Source organism: Perca flavescens, chromosome 2 (assembly GCF_004354835.1).
Source record: "Perca flavescens isolate YP-PL-M2 chromosome 2, PFLA_1.0, whole genome shotgun sequence".
Classification (NCBI taxonomy): domain Eukaryota; kingdom Metazoa; phylum Chordata; class Actinopteri; order Perciformes; family Percidae; genus Perca; species Perca flavescens.
Genome location: NC_041332.1, coordinates 717025 through 734524, shown reverse-complemented (window position 1 = coordinate 734524; position 17500 = coordinate 717025). Strand labels below are relative to the sequence as shown.

At 43.3% G+C, this 17500-nt stretch overlaps 1 protein-coding gene across 1 annotated transcript in view; it reads right to left on the bottom strand.

Moving 5' to 3' along the window:
- LOC114563664 (calpain-2 catalytic subunit) overlaps positions 1 to 17500 on the bottom strand; it is a 39305-nt gene that overhangs the window by 20781 nt on the left and 1024 nt on the right. The window contains exons 2-4 of the mRNA XM_028590465.1: positions 11030 to 11099; positions 4422 to 4540; positions 3781 to 3914 (exon numbers count right to left, since the gene is read on the bottom strand). Coding sequence (XP_028446266.1) covers positions 3781 to 3914; positions 4422 to 4540; positions 11030 to 11099 — 323 coding nt within the window. The remainder of the gene's footprint in view (positions 1 to 3780; positions 3915 to 4421; positions 4541 to 11029; positions 11100 to 17500) is intronic.

The window sequence follows — 17500 nt, the reverse complement described above, 5'->3', positions numbered from 1 at the left end:
CTTTAATGTCTAATCAAACACACAGCAGACATTACCCTCCTGTTCCCTTTAATGTCTAATCAAACACACAGCAGACATTACCCTCCTGTTCCCTTTAATGTCTAATCAAACACACACACAGCAGACATTACCCTAATGTTCCCTTTAATGTCTAATCAAACACACACACAGCAGACATTATCCTCCTGTTCCCTTTAATGTCTAATCAAACACACACACAGCAGACATTACCCTAATGTTCCCTTTAATGTCTAATCAAACACACACACAGCAGACATTGCCCTAATGTTCCCTTTAATGTCTAATCAAACACACAGCAGACATTATCCTCCTGTTCCCTTTAATGTCTAATCAAACACACACACAGCAGACATTGCCCTAATGTTCCCTTTAATGTCTAATCAAACACACAGCAGACATTATCCTCCTGTTCCCTTTAATGTCTAATCAAACACACAGCAGACATTATCCTCCTGTTCCCTTTAATGTCTAATCAAACACACAGCAGACATTATCCTCCTGTTCCCTTTAATGTCTAATCAAACACACACACAGCAGACATTACCCTACTGTTCCCTTTAATGTCTAATCAAACACACACACAGCAGACATTATCCTCCTGTTCCCTTTAATGTCTAATAAAACACACACACAGCAGACATTATCCTCCTGTTCCCTTTGTCTAATCAAACACACAGCAGACATTATCCTCCTGTTCCCTTTAATGTCTAATCAAACACACACACAGCAGACATTACCCTAATGTTCCCTTTAATGTCTAATCAAACACACACACAGCAGACATTATCCTCCTGTTCCCTTTAATGTCTAACCAAACACACACACAGCAGACATTATCCTCCTGTTCCCTTTAATGTCTAATAAAACACACACACAGCAGACATTATCCTCCTGTTCCCTTTAATGTCTAATCAAACACACACACAGCAGACATTACCCTCCTGTTCCCTTTAATGTCTAATAAAACACACACACAGCAGACATTACCCTAATGTTCCCTTTAACGTCTAATCTGACCCATTTACCAAAGGTTTCTACATCAGAACATTTTGGTCTAATCTGACCCATTTACCAAAGGTTTCTACATCAGAACATTTTGGTCTAATCTGACCCATTTACCAAAGGTTTCAACATCAGAACATTTTGGTCTAATCCGACCCATTTACCAAAGGTTTCTACATCAGAACATTTTGGTCTAATCTGACCCATTTACCAAAGGTTTCTACATCAGAACATTTTGGTCTAATCTGACCCATTTACCAAAGGTTTCTAAATCAAAACATTTTGGTCTAATCTGACCCATTTACCAAAGGTTTCTACATCAGAACATTTTGGTCTAATCTGACCCATTTACCAAAGGTTTCTACATCAGAACATTTGGGTCTAATCTGACCCATTTACCAAAGGTTTCTACATCAGAACATTTTGGTCTAATCTGACCCATTTACCAAAGGTTTCTACATCAGAACATTTTGGTCTAATCTGACCCATTTACCAAAGGTTTCTACATCAGAACATTTTGGTCTAATTTGACCCATTTACCAAAGGTTTCTACATCAGAACATTTTGGTCTAATCTGACCCATTTACCAAAGGTTTCTACATCAGAACATTTTGGTCTAATCTGACCCATTTACCAAAGGTTTCTACATCAGAACATTTTGGTCTAATTTGACCCATTTACCAAAGGTTTCTACATCAGAACATTTGGGTCTAATCCGACCCATTTACCAAAGGTTTCTACATCAGAACATTTTGGTCTAATCCGACCCATTTACCAAAGGTTTCTACATCAGAACATTTTGGTCTAATCTGACCCATTTACCAAAGGTTTCTACATCAGAACATTTTGGTCTAATTTGACCCATTTACCAAAGGTTTCTACATCAGAACATTTTGGTCTAATCTGACCCATTTACCAAAGGTTTCTACATCAGAACATTTTGGTCTAATCTGACCCATTTACCAAAGGTTTCTACATCAGAACATTTTGGTCTAATCTGACCCATTTACCAAAGGTTTCTACATCAGAACATTTTGGTCTAATCTGACCCATTTACCAAAGGTTTCTACATCAGAACATTTTGGTCTAATTTGACCCATTTACCAAAGGTTTCTACATCAGAACATTTGGGTCTAATCCCACCCATTTACCAAAGGTTTCTACATCAGAACATTTGGGTCTAATCTGACCCATTTACCAAAGGTTTCTACATCAGAACATTTGGGTCTAATCCCACCCATTTACCAAAGGTTTCTACATCAGAACATTTGGGTCTAATCCCACCCATTTACCAAAGGTTTCTACATCAGAACATTTGGGTCTAATCCGACCCATTTACCAAAGGTTTCTACATCAGAACATTTGGGTCTAATCCCACCCATTTACCAAAGGTTTCTACATCAGAACATTTGGGTCTAATCCCACCCATTTACCAAAGGTTTCTACATCAAAACATTTGGGTTTCTTTCAACTAAAGTGTCAAAAAAATTAAAATAACGTGGATGATTATCTACAGCACTCTTCACGCGTAAAATAAATGATCAGTTCACTACTTTCTTTGATTTTGGGTGTTTCATTCAATTTTATAGCATTTGAAAAAAAATGTGATAAAAGAACATTAATAAACGTCAAAAAAGTGTAAGAAATAATAATCGACAAATACGGACAAAAGTGACAAAAATCTTTTAAAAAAGTGTAAAAAAAACAAAAAAAACAGAAGGTTGTGGGGTTGAATCCCTGGCTGGTCTTACTTGGCCTAAGGGTTAGGGTCAGTGAACAGAAGGTTGTGGGTTTGAATCCCTGGCTGGTCTTACTTGGCGTAAGGGTTAGGGGTAGTGAACAGAAGGTTGTGGGTTTGAATCCCTGGCTGGTCTTACTTGGCCTAAGGGTTAGGGGTAGTGAACAGGAGGTTGTGGGTTTGAATCCCTGGCTGGTCTTACTTGGCCTAAGGGTTAGGGGTAGTGAACAGGAGGTTGTGGGTTTGAATCCCTGGCTGGTCTTACTTGGCCTAAGGGTTAGGGGTAGTGAACAGGAGGTTGTGGGTTTGAATCCCTGGCTGGTCTTACTTAGCCTAAGGGTTAGGGGTAGTGATCAGGAGGTTGTGGGTTTGAATCCCTGGCTGGTCTTACTTGGCCTAAGGGTTAGGGGTAGTGAACAGGAGGTTGTGGGTTTGAATCCCTGGTTGGTCTTACTTGGCCTAAGGGTTGGGGTAGTGAACAGGAGGTTGTGGGTTTGAATCCCTGGCTGGTCTTACTTGGCCTAAGGGTTAGGGGTAGTGAACAGGAGGTTGTGGGTTTGAATCCCTGGCTGGTCTTACTTGGCCTAAGGGTTAGGGGTAGTGAACAGGAGGTTGTGGGTTTGAATCCTGGCTGGTCTTACTTGGCCTAAGGGTTAGGGGTAGTGAACAGGAGGTTGTGGGTTTGAATCCCTGGCTGGTCTTACTTGGCCTAAGGGTTAGGGGTAGTGAACAGGAGGTTGTGGGTTTGAATCCCTGGCTGGTCTTACTTGGCCTAAGGGTTAGGGTCACTGAACAGAAGGTTGTGGGGTTGAATCCCTGGCTGGTCTTACTTGGCCTAAGGGTTAGGATCAGTGAACAGAAGGTTGTGGGGTTGAATCCCTGGCTGGTCTTACTTGGCCTAAGGGTTAGGGTCAGTGAACAGAAGGTTGTGGGTTTGAATCCCTGGCTGGTCTTACTTGGCCTAAGGGTTAGGGTCAGTGAACAGGAGGTTGTGGGTTTGAATCCCTGGCTGGTCTTACTTGGCGTAGGCTTTCTCCAGCAGAGCGCTCCAGAACTCCCTCCCCTCGGCCGAGTGGACGAACAGCAACTCTCCATCTTTAACTGGCAGACGGTCATCAATCACCACGTCCACCCACTCCCCAAACTGCCAGAACTACAGACAGACAGGCAGACAGACAGGCAGACAGGCAGACAGAGAGACAGACAGAGAGACAGACCGGCAGACAGACAGACAGAGAGACAGACAGAGAGACAGACAGGCAGACAGACCGGCAGACAGACAGACAGAGAGACAGACAGAGAGACAGACAGGCAGACAGACAGAGAGACAGACAGGCAGACAGGCAGACAGACAGGCAGAGAGACAGGCAGACAGACAGACAGGCAGGCAGACAGAGAGACAGGCAGACAGACAGACAGACAGAGAGACAGACAGACAGACAGACAGACATGGAGACAGACAGACAGACAGACAGACAGAGAGACAGACATGGAGACAGACAGACAGGCAGACAGACAGGCAGAGAGACAGGGAGACAGAGAGACAGGGAGACAGAGAGACAGACAGGCAGACAGACTTTAATAAGAGAACTGTTTTCTGTGCTGTTAGTTAAGTATGTTTATCATGAAAGCACCCTGAGAGGTGTGAGGTTGGGGTTACCTGAAAGTGGAAGATGCCGGCGTAGTCGTCCCCAAAGCCCTGGTCGGTGGGAACAACTCGGGCCATCACGTACTCGTTCAGGGTCAGCGAGGCGATGGCCGCCAACAGCCAGCAGTCACCTGGAAGACACACAGGAGCCGTGTTACCAACCCTTCCCTATCACACAAACTGTTCCCTATCACACAAACTGTTCCCTATCACACAAACTGTTCCCTATCACACAAACCCTCCCCTATCACACAAACAGTTCCCTATCACACAAACTGTTCCCTATCACACAAACTGTTCCCTATCACACAAACTGTTCCCTATCACACAAACTGTTCCCTATCACACAAACTGTTCCCTATCACACAAACCCTCCCCTATCACACAAACAGTTCCCTATCACACAAACTGTTCCCTATCACACAAACTGTTCCCTATCACACAAACCCTCCCCTATCACACAAACTGTTCCCTATCACACAAACTGTTCCCTATCACACAAACACTTCCCTATCTCACAAACAGTTCCCTATCACACAAACCGTTCCCTATCACACAAACCATTCCCTATCACACAAACTGTTCCCTATCACACACTGTTCCCTATCACACACACTGTTCCCTATCACACAAACACTTCCCTATCACACAAACACTTCCCTATCACACAAACAGTTCCCTATCACACAAACCGTTCCCTATCACACAAACCATTCCCTATCACACAAACTGTTCCCTATCACACAAACTGTTCCCTATCACACAAACTGTTCCCTATCACACAAACACGTCCCTATCACACAAACAGTTCCCTATCACACAAACCGTTCCCTATCACACAAACTGTTCCCTATCACACAAACTGTTCCCTATCACACAAACAGTTCCCTATCACACAAACAGTTCCCTATCACACAAACCGTTCCCTATCACACAAACCGTTCCCTATCACACAAACAGTTCCCTATCACACAAACAGTTCCCATCACACAAACTGTTCCCTATCACACAAACAGTTCCCTATCACACAAACTGTTCCCTATCACACAAACAGTTCCCTATCACACAAACTGTTCCCTATCACACAAACAGTTCCCTATCACATAAACCCTCCCCTATCACACAAACCCTCCCCTATCACACAAACCCTCCCCTATCACACAAACAGTTCCCTATCACACAAACAGTTCCCTATCACACAAACAGTTCCCATCACACAAACTGTTCCCTATCACACAAACAGTTCCCTATCACACAAACAGTTCCCTATCACACAAACTGTTCCCTATCACACAAACAGTTCCCTATCACACAAACCCTCCCCTATCACACAAACCCTCCCCTATCACACAAACCCTCCCCTATCACACAAACTGTTCCCTATCACACACACTGAAACACAGATGAAATACATTAGTTATTAGAGAAAGTAGACTACCTTCTAAAAGGTACCGGTACTGTACTCCAGGTCCTGGTATCAGTACAAAAGTTGAGCAGAAAACAGAGAACTCAACTTGAAAGTGTGTTGATTTTAAAGTTATAAGTAAGTTGATTAGCTTTTTTTTGTCATCGGCAATCGTTACAGACCCCAGAACTTTCAGATGTAGACCTTTGAGTGAAATGTTTGAGAACCCCTGGTTTACATGATGCCTCCGCCACACAAACCATGTTTACAGTGTAGTGTCTGGGATGTGGTTTGGTCATTCCTTATCATTCATACTATGTTACACAGGCTCTGTATTCTGCAGACCACTCTACCTCTGTCTCCTTTTAAAAACTCACTCGCCCCTCCCCTCCATGAAGTACAGCTGAGCTCCTATCTCACACCCGTTGCAACGCAGACCAACGCAGTTGTCAGTTTACCGTTCAGTGCCCACGTCTTTTAAATAGCAAATGCACCTTGTGCTAGTCTTACAGGGAGGTGTGTTCAGGTGCATTCTGGGCGTGCTGGTCTTACAGGGAGGTGTGTTCAGGTGCATTCTGGGCGTGCTGGTCTTACAGGGAGGTGTGTTCAGGTGCATTCTGGGCGTGCTGGTCTTACAGGGAGGTGTGTTCAGGTGCATTCTGGGCGTGCTGGTCTTACAGGGAGGTGTGTTCAGGTGCATTCTGGGCGTGCTGGTCTTACAGGGAGGTGTGTTCAGGTGCATTCTGGGTGTGCTGGTCTTACAGGGAGGTGTGTTCAGGTGCATTCTGGGCGTGCTGGTCTTACAGGGAGGTGTGTTCAGGTGCATTCTGGGCGTGCTGGTCTTACAGGGAGGTGTGTTCAGGTGCATTCTGGGCATGTTGGTCTTACAGGGAGGTGTGTTCAGGTGCATTCTGGGCGTGCTGGTCTTACAGGGAGGTGTGTTCAGGTGCATTCTGGGCGTGCTGGTCTTACAGGGAGGTGTGTTCAGGTGCATTCTGGGCGTGCTGGTCTTACAGGGGGAGGTGTGTTCAGGTGCATTCTGGGCGTGCTGGTCTTACAGGGAGGTGTGTTCAGGTGCATTCTGGGTGTGCTGGTCTTACAGGGAGGTGTGTTCAGGTGCATTCTGGGCGTGCTGGTCTTACAGGGAGGTGTGTTCAGGTGCATTCTGGGCGTGCTGGTCTTACAGGGAGGTGTGTTCAGGTGCATTCTGGGCATGTTGGTCTTACAGGGAGGTGTGTTCAGGTGCATTCTGGGCGTGCTGGTCTTACAGGGAGGTGTGTTCAGGTGCATTCTGGGCGTGCTGGTCTTACAGGGAGGTGTGTTCAGGTGCATTCTGGGCGTGCTGGTCTTACAGGGAGGTGTGTTCAGGTGCATTCTGGGCGTGCTGGTCTTCTAGGGAGGTGTGTTCAGGTGCATTCTGGGAGTAGTGACCAACAACAACCTGGTCTAAAGTCAATAACGCAGCATTTCATTGTTATTTTAACAGAGCATTAGTAAAATGCTCCTAGGCTCGTGCACAGCGCACACACACACTATGCTTGTTACACACACACACACACACACACACACACACACACACACACACACAGACATGCAGAAGATTACTAATATTACGGTGCAAATCCTCCATCATAACATCCATTCTACCTGCACAGCTGCTGCCTATTCCACGAACCACCTGTGCAGTAACTATACCCGGGCTGATCTCACCATCGGCGCCAGACCGTTACGTCCACCAGTGTGGTAACTTGGCTCGGTGTACTTTGTTCGTTGTGTAGTTTTCTTGTAGTTCCTAGTGCTCCTGTTTTATACCTGCTTCTCTGTTTAGACCTGCCGTTGTCTGCTGTTCTGTCTGCTCCTCACCGCTCTGACCTCGGATTATACAGACAGACCGTTTGGGTTCTCCACTGCCTGCCCGCCTCCAGCCTCGGTCCAGTCCTGTCCCTTCTGTCCTTGACTACTCTAAGTACAGACTCTTATTAAAACACCTTGAAATCATTACTCTGCGTCTCGTGTGGTTAGGTTAGGTTACTTTATTGGCACCCATAGGTAAACTAGTTTTACAGTCTAAGAGGCAGGACATCCTTTAAAACTTTGTAGACCACAACATAACACACAACACATAAAACATTAAAACATATAAAAACAGGTAGTAAGACCTAAAAAAAGAGGAATAGAAAACAGTACATGACCAATGACCAAAGTGCTTGTGAGTTTTCTGCAAATAATTTTACTCTTTGTTTAACAGAGTGATTGCCGCTGGTACAAAGCTATTTTTAAATGTTGTAGTTCTGTAACCAGGGACTTTTAGCCTCCGTCCAGAGGGAAGATACTGGAATTCCCTATTTAGAGGATGTAGACTATCTTCTTTGATAGCCATAGCTAGCCGCTGTAGTTGTTTAGCATACAGGGATGTAGGGTGCAGCTGGGGATCCCCAGTCAGCTTACTTCAATTCAATTCAATTCAATTCAATTTTATTTATAGTATCAAATCATAACAAGAGTTATCTCGAGACACTTTACAGATAGAGTAGGTCCAGACCACACTCTATAATTTACAAAGCCCCAACAATTCCAACAATTACAGTAATTCCCTGTATTACTTGACCATATCATAGACGTATCTCTGTGTTCTGGGTCAGAACCACAGTAACAGTAAGACACCGTGTCTCTACTTTACGATGATTTCGGTACATCAAACCTAGATTTGTGCTCTGGAGTTCGGCTGATAAACTCTGCCATGAGACCCCTGAATATCCAGATCATCCAAAATGTTGTTGTGGACGTGAAGCAGAGAGCAGTGCCATGTGTGAAAGTCTAATTCCTGGTATGCTGGATGAGGAGTCAGTTGGAGAAATCTGGCTAGTCCTCGGGTGTTTGGGTTTGGGCAATTTGACAAAAAATCCAAAATTCTTGTCTGAGACTAGCTAAGTAGCGCTGATAGACAAAGCAGAAACTCATTCTTCGTTGTGTGTGGCTGTGAGTGTGCGTAGGCTGAATCGCAATCGCGTCAAGACAAATCTGATTGGCCAATACACACTGAAGATAAATTAAATCATGTTTTTAATTAATAAAAGTATCCCTCTCTTCATCCCACACCCCAAACATGACATACAAAATGTGGTGGAACAGAAACAACAACCAGAGATGTTTAAAAGCTCTCATTTGATGGTCACTGCAGTAGTAAAGCCTCTCCACCAGGGGGTGCTGCAGGCTTCCTGCGCCTGTGACACCCTCTGACTCATCCTCCACCTATGATACTCCACTCTGAACCCACTGCTCTACTGTCTCTCTAAACCAGCAGATTACAGTCAGCACCAGCCTGCAGACTCGTCTGTTCTCTCTCTCACCACAAATATTCACCGCAGCCTTAATGCTGCCGTTGCTGTAGGTGAACTGAACCTGAACGGTAGGGAATGTGTTTCTACGTGTGGAGACTAATCTTCAGAGTTACACAACCACCGAGACTGAAGTTTAAACAAGGCACGGCACGCTGAGTCATCCACCACTACACCCACACAGTCCGTGTGTCTCTGTGTGTGTGTGTGTGTGTGTGTGTGTCTGTCTGTCTGTTTCTCGCCCTCTAGCAACATAACAATAGCTGCCAGGCTACTTCCTGTTCTGCAGCTTCCTGCTCGGCCAATGAGCACTCAGCGTGGCAGCGCCCTGTATATACAGCAGATCAGCTGTTTCTCATCAGGAAGTTCAGACCACAGCAAAGACATTCTCTGCAGGGTTTAAAGTGGTGGGAGTGGCACTGAAAACATCCCAAAGTAGCACAAGTAGACTTTGTATTTCACAGCTACTTTTTTCTGTCAGATCGTTCATAGATCTGGACAAAAAGGGACAAAAAACATTAAACAAAAAGGGACAAAAAACATTAAACAAAAAGGGACAATAACTTGAAAAAAGCACCAAAAATGTTGGCGATAGCATCAAAAAAGCAACAAAAGTGTCAAAAAATGGGCAAAAATTTCATCAATCATCAAAAACGTCCCCCAAAGCAACAAAAGCAACCAAAGTGTTGAGCAAGTGTCATCTGTGTGACGTCCTGTTGTGATTTTCGGCACCATAGCCCCAAATCTAAAATGAAGGGAAGCCTGACCCAGCCAGTGGGAAGTCCTGGGGTTAGAAAAGGTTCCGCAGGGAACTCGGTTGGTTCTGTCGGTTGTGATGTGAAGCGATGATCAGATCCAAACACTTTTCATCTTATCTGCAGCTCAAACGTGGATCTGAGAGCAGCTGAACTAACAGTAACAGAGGTTGTTGTGTTTCCTGTGTGGGAGCAGAGAGGTCCAAACGCTCCGACAGCAACACTGATCAGCTGACACTAACTCAGCCTCCTCAGCGCTGGGCCAGAGTGGACGTCTGCAGAGTTTACACACTGCTTGTCTTTCAGAACCTTTCTTTTTGGTAAACTGTGTGAACACAACCAATGTTGTCAACGCTGAGTTCTAGGGCTGTGCTCGATCGAAGAACTTCTTAGTCGACTAACACTCATTCAATTGCATCGACTAATCGATTAGTTGATCTAATTGACAGATCTGTAAATCTGAGTTCCTCCACTAAGAGTCATGCTAAAGCACCACTTTAATTCTTGTGTTTACCAGAGATGTGCTCGTACGTTTCTTGGAAATAAGTCATTCAGCATGAAAACAGCATCAGACATGACTAATGGACTACAGAGATCTAAGAACCACCGATTAGTCGACTAATCCACTAAGAGAGAGCAGCCCTACTGAGTTCATGTGTAGAGCCCTGGTGATGCTTCATGTTGTGTGGAGCCTTCTTAGTGGTTTAGAAATGTTGATTTTGATGCGATCATAGTAGAGTCCCTAGCTCTCCCATTCAAAAGGCCATCTGACACAAAACGAGGATACGGTCCATCTTAAAACTGGCGCTTCCATCCTAAATATGCTTTGAAACTAAAGTTTGACTCGGTACATTCACAAAAAGAACCTAGGTTACAGTTTGGCGAGAGTTACACTAACTTTTGTTTTACATCCATTTATTTTAATTTGTTTAAAATCTGCAGAATTCTGCTCTGCTGATAATTAATATAAAATACAATGATCAAGTTAAAAAAAACTCATGTAAACATCAAGAATCTGTCAGTCTGTCTGTGTGTCTGTCTGTGTGTCTGTCTCTCTGTCTGTCTGTCTGTCTGTCTGTCTGTCTGTGTGTGGTGCGTTCAGGGACAGTCAGTAAAACTCACCCAGAGCTCCCTGGCAGATGTCGGTCCTGGTGGCTCCGCCCAAAATGAACTCAGGATTAGAGACCAGTTCCTAAAGGGGGCGAGAGCAGAAAACAGATGAGAACAGGAACCCCCACCAGACTCCATGTAAATAATCAGGACTTTTAGCGTGTATAAATGCATTCACACACATTTACATTCAGTGTCTTGCCCAAGGACACTTCAATATGGGACTGCAGGGCCAAGGATCGAACCACCAACCTTCTGATTGGCAGGCAACCGCTCTACCACTGAGCCACAGCCGCCCCCACGGTGTGTATGTGTGTCTGTGTGTGTGTCTGTGTTTGTGTCTGTGTGTGTGTGACTTCGGCCTGAGGGTCAGACTCGTTGACTTTACTTTAAAAACACAAACTGGTTTAAATAGTTCCACAAATTCCTGAAATATCTGAGAAGAGAAACACTCCTTTCTGACTTCATCACACACACACAAACACATACACAAACACACACACAACACACACACACACACACACACACACACCTGTTATTCAGTTACTTTACTGCAGAAAAAAGTAGTAAAAAGTCTGTGTGTGTGTGTGTGTGTGTGTGTGTGTGTGTGTGTGTGTGTGTGTGTGTGTGTGTGTGTGTGTGTGTGTGTGTGTGAGTGAGAGCATGGTCAGCGAGCTTGTTACACCAGCAATCTGTTACCACGGGTTCCAGTTAATCTTTTAATGTGAGTAATTATAATGTGTTGAGTTATTTAAACAAACGATCGGTGAAATAAACGCCGCTTGTCCCTGAGTCTCACTGATAGAGCCTGCGGCTGGATGGAGCTCTATCAATGAGAGCTAGCTCCTCCTAGAATTCCACTGAAATTCACAAATATTCATTAACTTGAAATCGGACACCGTTGTTAGCTTTATAAGACATTTAGGGAGATGTTACGAAATTCAAACTGTAAATATACTTGAATTATGACCCAAAATGAAGCTAACTATCCGTGATTTGTACACATAGCTAGGATTGAAGGGACAGTCGCAGATAACGAAACCCCTAGCTAATCTTCACAAAAATTCATTAACTTGAAATCGGACACCGATGTTAGCTTCATAAGACCTTGGGGTAGAGGTTGTATAAGTGGCGTGACGAAATTCAAACTGTAAATAAAGCTACTCTAGTTATGGCGGCAGCTGACAGCCAGCCACAGAGCCCCGAGTATTCCAGTAGTCCTGTACCCAGGGAAACGGTGACTTTCACTGGGTATGGAGGTTCCCACTTTCTCCTCACACTGTGTGGAGCTCCTAGCTAAACTCCGACACACAGTCGTACCAAATTTGCAATTAGCCATCAATTTTCGTAAAACGGCCCATATTTGAGCTTTATATAGTTGATTTCTCGCATAAAAAAGTCTCAGAAGTGAATTTAATAACGAAATAGCCCGACAAACAATGTATAACTTTGCAGTGTCTGAAATATGAGACCTGCTGTAGAGTCTCCCATGTTCCAATGATCAAAATACACATTTTTTCAATTGCTTGGATACAATACACATAAACCTGAGATAATTTGTTCATTTAACAAAGATCAGCTGTTCAATATGACACAACTTAACATCAAAGTACTACTATTTCTAAAAGCAATTCACACATTACATTTCAGATGATCGTCTATTCATTTCATTACAATCATCTATCAATTGATACAACTGCTCTAAATGATAAGTAACTGTTGTATTACTCTTAATACATGGTTGTATGGAAACAGACAAACAATATTCCATGTTTAGATCATGAAAGTTTCAAGATAACGAGATTCATTGTCACCAGTTAGCGTGGAGCATGAACCAATCAGAATACAGTATCTATGGATGTAACATTTCATCATCATTCTTTACTGTACAGTACTACTGTTTATCAGACACTGTTTCTATGGTCCCATGTACTACCTTTACTGTACTGTACTACTGTTTATCAGACACGGTTTCTATGGTCCCATGTACTACCTTTACTGTACAGTACTACTGTTTATCAGACATTGTTACTATGGTCCCATGTACTACCTTTACTGTACTGTATTACTGTTTATCAGACACTGTTTCTATGGTCCCATGTACTACCTTTACTGTACTGTACTACTGTTTACCAGACACGGTTTCTATGGTCCCATGTACTACCTTTACTGTACTGTACTACTGTTTACCAGACACGGTTTCTATGCTCCCATGTACTACCTTTAAGACTATTTACTGTATTAACAGTACTGCACTGTGTGCATGCAGACCCTTGGAATTGCTTGTCCAATTCTACCAACTCATCACTGATGAGATATATATATATATATATATATATATATATATATATATATATATATATATATATATATATATATACCACATTGTTCACCATGCCTGAAGGTGTTTTCCAAGATGTTTGGCAAATTACAATGTAGAAGAGAACCTGTGGCCAAATCCACAAGACAGAGTTGATGAAGACGTAGAAGTACAGTAATCACTCCTTTGTTTTGCTTTTTAAAGTACAAGAAAGTTGAGGAACACTGCATTTGATGTTTTACAGTACTACAGTACTACTGTCTTTTCTTTTCTATTTTGTAGCTAATTATTTTGATTTGATTCAAATAAATCGTACTGTATTGTTTTCCATCAATACATTTCAGGTTTTGTTCAATGACTCCACTGTGTCTGTAGTATTCTCTCTATTACTGCAGTACTTTTACATGGATGTATTTATATGTAGTACCATAATGAAACATCACCTATTCTGTACTACAGTATTTAATGATTGTACGAATGATGACCCAGTGAAACTATGGGTAGCTTGTGTGTGGGTGATCTAAAGTAATGTTTCAATGGTATTTCACAATCAGTCAGTTTTTTGAACAAATGATTGTGCAAGATTTCCTTATAGATATGAATATGTTCTACTAGTATGTTGTGAACATTGGACAGCCGGTGTTACAAGTGATGACTGATGATTGAGTTTTGTGTTTAGAGTTTTGAAAAATGACGTCAAGGTTCTGAAATTAGTAGCAAAGTGATCGTAAAAAACTGTAAATAATATAAACTTCCACAACATCTGAGATCTGTTCTCCAGGACTCAAACTTTGTTACACCTACACTTCTGTCTGTGTGTGTGTGTGTGTGTGTGTGTGTGTGTGTGTGTGTGTGTGTGTGTGTGTGTGTGTGTGTGTGTGTGTGTGTCTGTGTGTGTGTGTGTGTGTGTGTGTGTGTGTGTGTGTGTGTGTGTGTGTGTGTGTGTGTGTGTGTGTGTCTGTGTGTGTGTGTGTGTGTGTGTGTGTGTGTGTGTGTGTGTCTCTGTGTGTGTGTGTGTGTGTGTGTGTGTGTGTGTGTGTGTGTGTGTGTGTGTGTATGTGTGTGTGTGTGTGTGTGTGTGTGTGTGTGTGTGTGTGTGTGTGTGTGTGTGTGTGTGTGTGTGTGTGTGTGTGTGTGTGTGTGTGTGTGTGTGTGTATGTCTGTGTGTGTCTCTCTGTGTTTCTGTGTGTGTGTGTGTGTGTGTCTGTGTGTCTCTCTGTGTGTGTCTCTGTGTGTGTGTGTGTGTGTGTGTGTGTGTGTGTGTGTGTGTGTGTGTGTGTGTGTGTGTGTGTGTGTGTGTCTGTGTGTGTCTCTGTGTTTCTGTGTGTGTGTGTGTGTGTGTGTGTGTGTGTGTGTGTCTGTGTGTGTGTGTGTGTGTGTGTGTGTGTCTCTGTGTGTCTGTGTTTCTGTGTGTGTGTGTGTGTGTGTGTGTGTGTCTGTGTGTGTGTGTGTGTGTGTGTGTGTGTGTCTGTGTGTGTCTCTGTGTGTGTGTGTGTGTGTGTCTGTGTGTGTCTCTGTGTGTCTGTGTTTCTGTGTGTGTGTGTGTGTGTGTCTCTGTGTGTGTGTGTGTGTGTGTGTGTGTGTGTGTGTGTGTGTGTGTGTGTGTGTGTGTGTGTCTGTGTGTATCCAACATGGCAGGTCCTGTGCAGGTTAACACCAACCTGAGTTGTTGTAAAATCTAAACAACCCCCGTAGTATTCACCATCGTTAATGTACTATAATGTCCCCCCTCAGTCAGAATGTACACACATTCTCAGGTAAAACCACCCATGTTCCAGTACTGCAGTTATAACCCTAGTAGTAGCAGTAGTAACCCTAGTAGTAGCAGTAGTAACCCTAGTAGTAGCAGTAGTAACTCTAGTAGTAGCAGTAGTAACCCTAGTAGTAGCAGTAGTAACCCTAGTAGTAGCAGTAGTAACTCTAGCAGTAGCAGTAGTAACCCTAGTAGTAGCAGTAGTAACTCTAGTAGTAGCAGTAGTAACCCTAGTAGTAGCAGTAGTAACTGTAGCAGTAGTAACCCTAGTAGTAGCAGTAGTAACCCTAGTAGTAGCAGTAGTAACCCTAGTAGTAGCAGTAGTAACCCTAGTAGTAGCAGTAGTAACTCTAGTAGTAGCAGTAGTAACCCTAGTAGTAGCAGTAGTAGTAACTCTAGTAGTAGCAGTAGTAGTAACCCTAGTAGTAGTAGTAGTAACCCTAGTAGTAGCAGTAGTAACTCTAGTACTTTCTTACAGGGAGGTGTATATATTTTGGAGGTAGGCTGCAGCTTTGATCCCAGCATGGAGGAGTCTTTCTACACCAAGCTAGTTAAATACCATCTCAGAGCTGGGCTATAGGTGTGTGTGTGTGTGTGTGTGTGTGTGTGTGTGTGTGTGTGTGTGTGTGTGTGTGTGTGTGTTACTACACCAAAAAGAGATACAACAAAAATATTTATTAATTTAACTTATTTTTTAAAAGTGCTGTAGTATAACTAGCAGGAGACAATTAATAACTGAGATAAGTTTGGAGACATTACCTTATTTAATCATTAAATTAATAAATATTTTTGTTGCATCTCTTTTCGGTGTAGTAATTTGTAGACGGTCCCTAAGCACTCGTCTTACAGCGGCAGCAACAGCAGCAGAGAGCAGAAGAGAGCAGGCAAGTGTTCATAAACTTCTGGTGTAATTACAAACTTTCCAATCCATCGTTTTAGGAGTACATAACCTATCTGTACTAGTGTAGAAGTTTGGTATCATTTTGGGCATTATTAGTGGGGTAACTTACGAGATACAAACGTGGGTCCATTAGCCCCTGCGCTAAGCTATTCAGCTGATAACGCTACTCTACGCTAACTCTCCCAATGTTAGACCCAGGTGAAAAAAGCTTCTGGGGGGTGTTTGGCTCGAGGTCATGGTGCAAAGGACCCTAGGGTGAAATTTCTCCCAACCATCACTTTAAGTACATAATTCCATATGTGTGTATGTTTTGATGCCTTCAGTGAGAATCTACAATGTAAATATTCATGAAAATAAAGAAACACATTGAATGAGAAGGTGTGTCCAAACTTTTGGCCTGTACTGTATGTCTTAGAGCAGGGGTGTCAAACTCAATTTCACTAAGGGCCACACTGTAAACTAAGAATCACATCAAGGGCCGGTCATGTTTAGTTTATTCACATGCTTTTATTTCATCGAAAAAGTCAAGGATCTTTAACTGGATTATTGCGTGTCTCATATAGCCTTCTCACCTACAGCTTGGTCCACATAAAGCCCCCAAAAAGTAACTTAGCCATCAAAGAAAAAAGTGACAAAAAATGTCAAAGAAAGCATAACATAAACATTGGAAAAAACGCCAGATAAGGCCCCAAAAACGTTGGAAAAAGTGGGACAAACTTCAGAAAAAGCTACAAAAACTAGGCGGGCCAACATTTATTGTGAACCTAAATTGATATGCGGGCCGGATCAAAATCTGCGAGGGGCCAGATTTGGCCCGCGGGCCTCGAGTTTGACAGATATGTCTTAGAGCGTATATGTTTGTGATCATGTGAGGCCTCTGGGTAGGAATAGTTTCCTCCCTGTGACTCAGAGAGGGAAACACCTCTCTTCATAGTCGTAGTGACTCATCCCTCTGCTACGGAGGATCTCGGAGTGGCTTTCTAATCTTCACACAATCTTTGTTTTTTAAGATTATTTTTGTGGGCTTTTCCGCCTTAAATTGGACAGTACAGCTGGGTGAGAAAGGAGAGAGAGAGAGGGGGAGACATGCAGGAAATCATCTCAGGACCCTGGACCTCTGCGTCGAGGCATACACCTCCAAGTGTATGTGCGCCTGCTCTACCCACTGAGCCAACCCGGGCACATCTACAGACATCACACATCTGTCATAATGTCTTTGAGTTTATAAAACTACACTGTTAAACATGTCTCTAACAGCTACAGTTGATCACCACACACAGAGTTTACTGTTTGCTACCGTCGTTTCCAATGCATTATGGGGATTTTGGCTGACGTCAAACACTGTATTCATGTGTGTGTGTGTCTGTGTGTGTGTGTGTGTGTGTGTGTGTGTGTGTCTCTGTGTGTGTGTGTGTGTGTGTGTGTGTGTCTCTGTGTGTGTGTGTGTGTGTGTGTGTGTGTCAGGCTGAGCTGCTTCTTATTCTCAATTAAATAAACGCCAAACCAAAC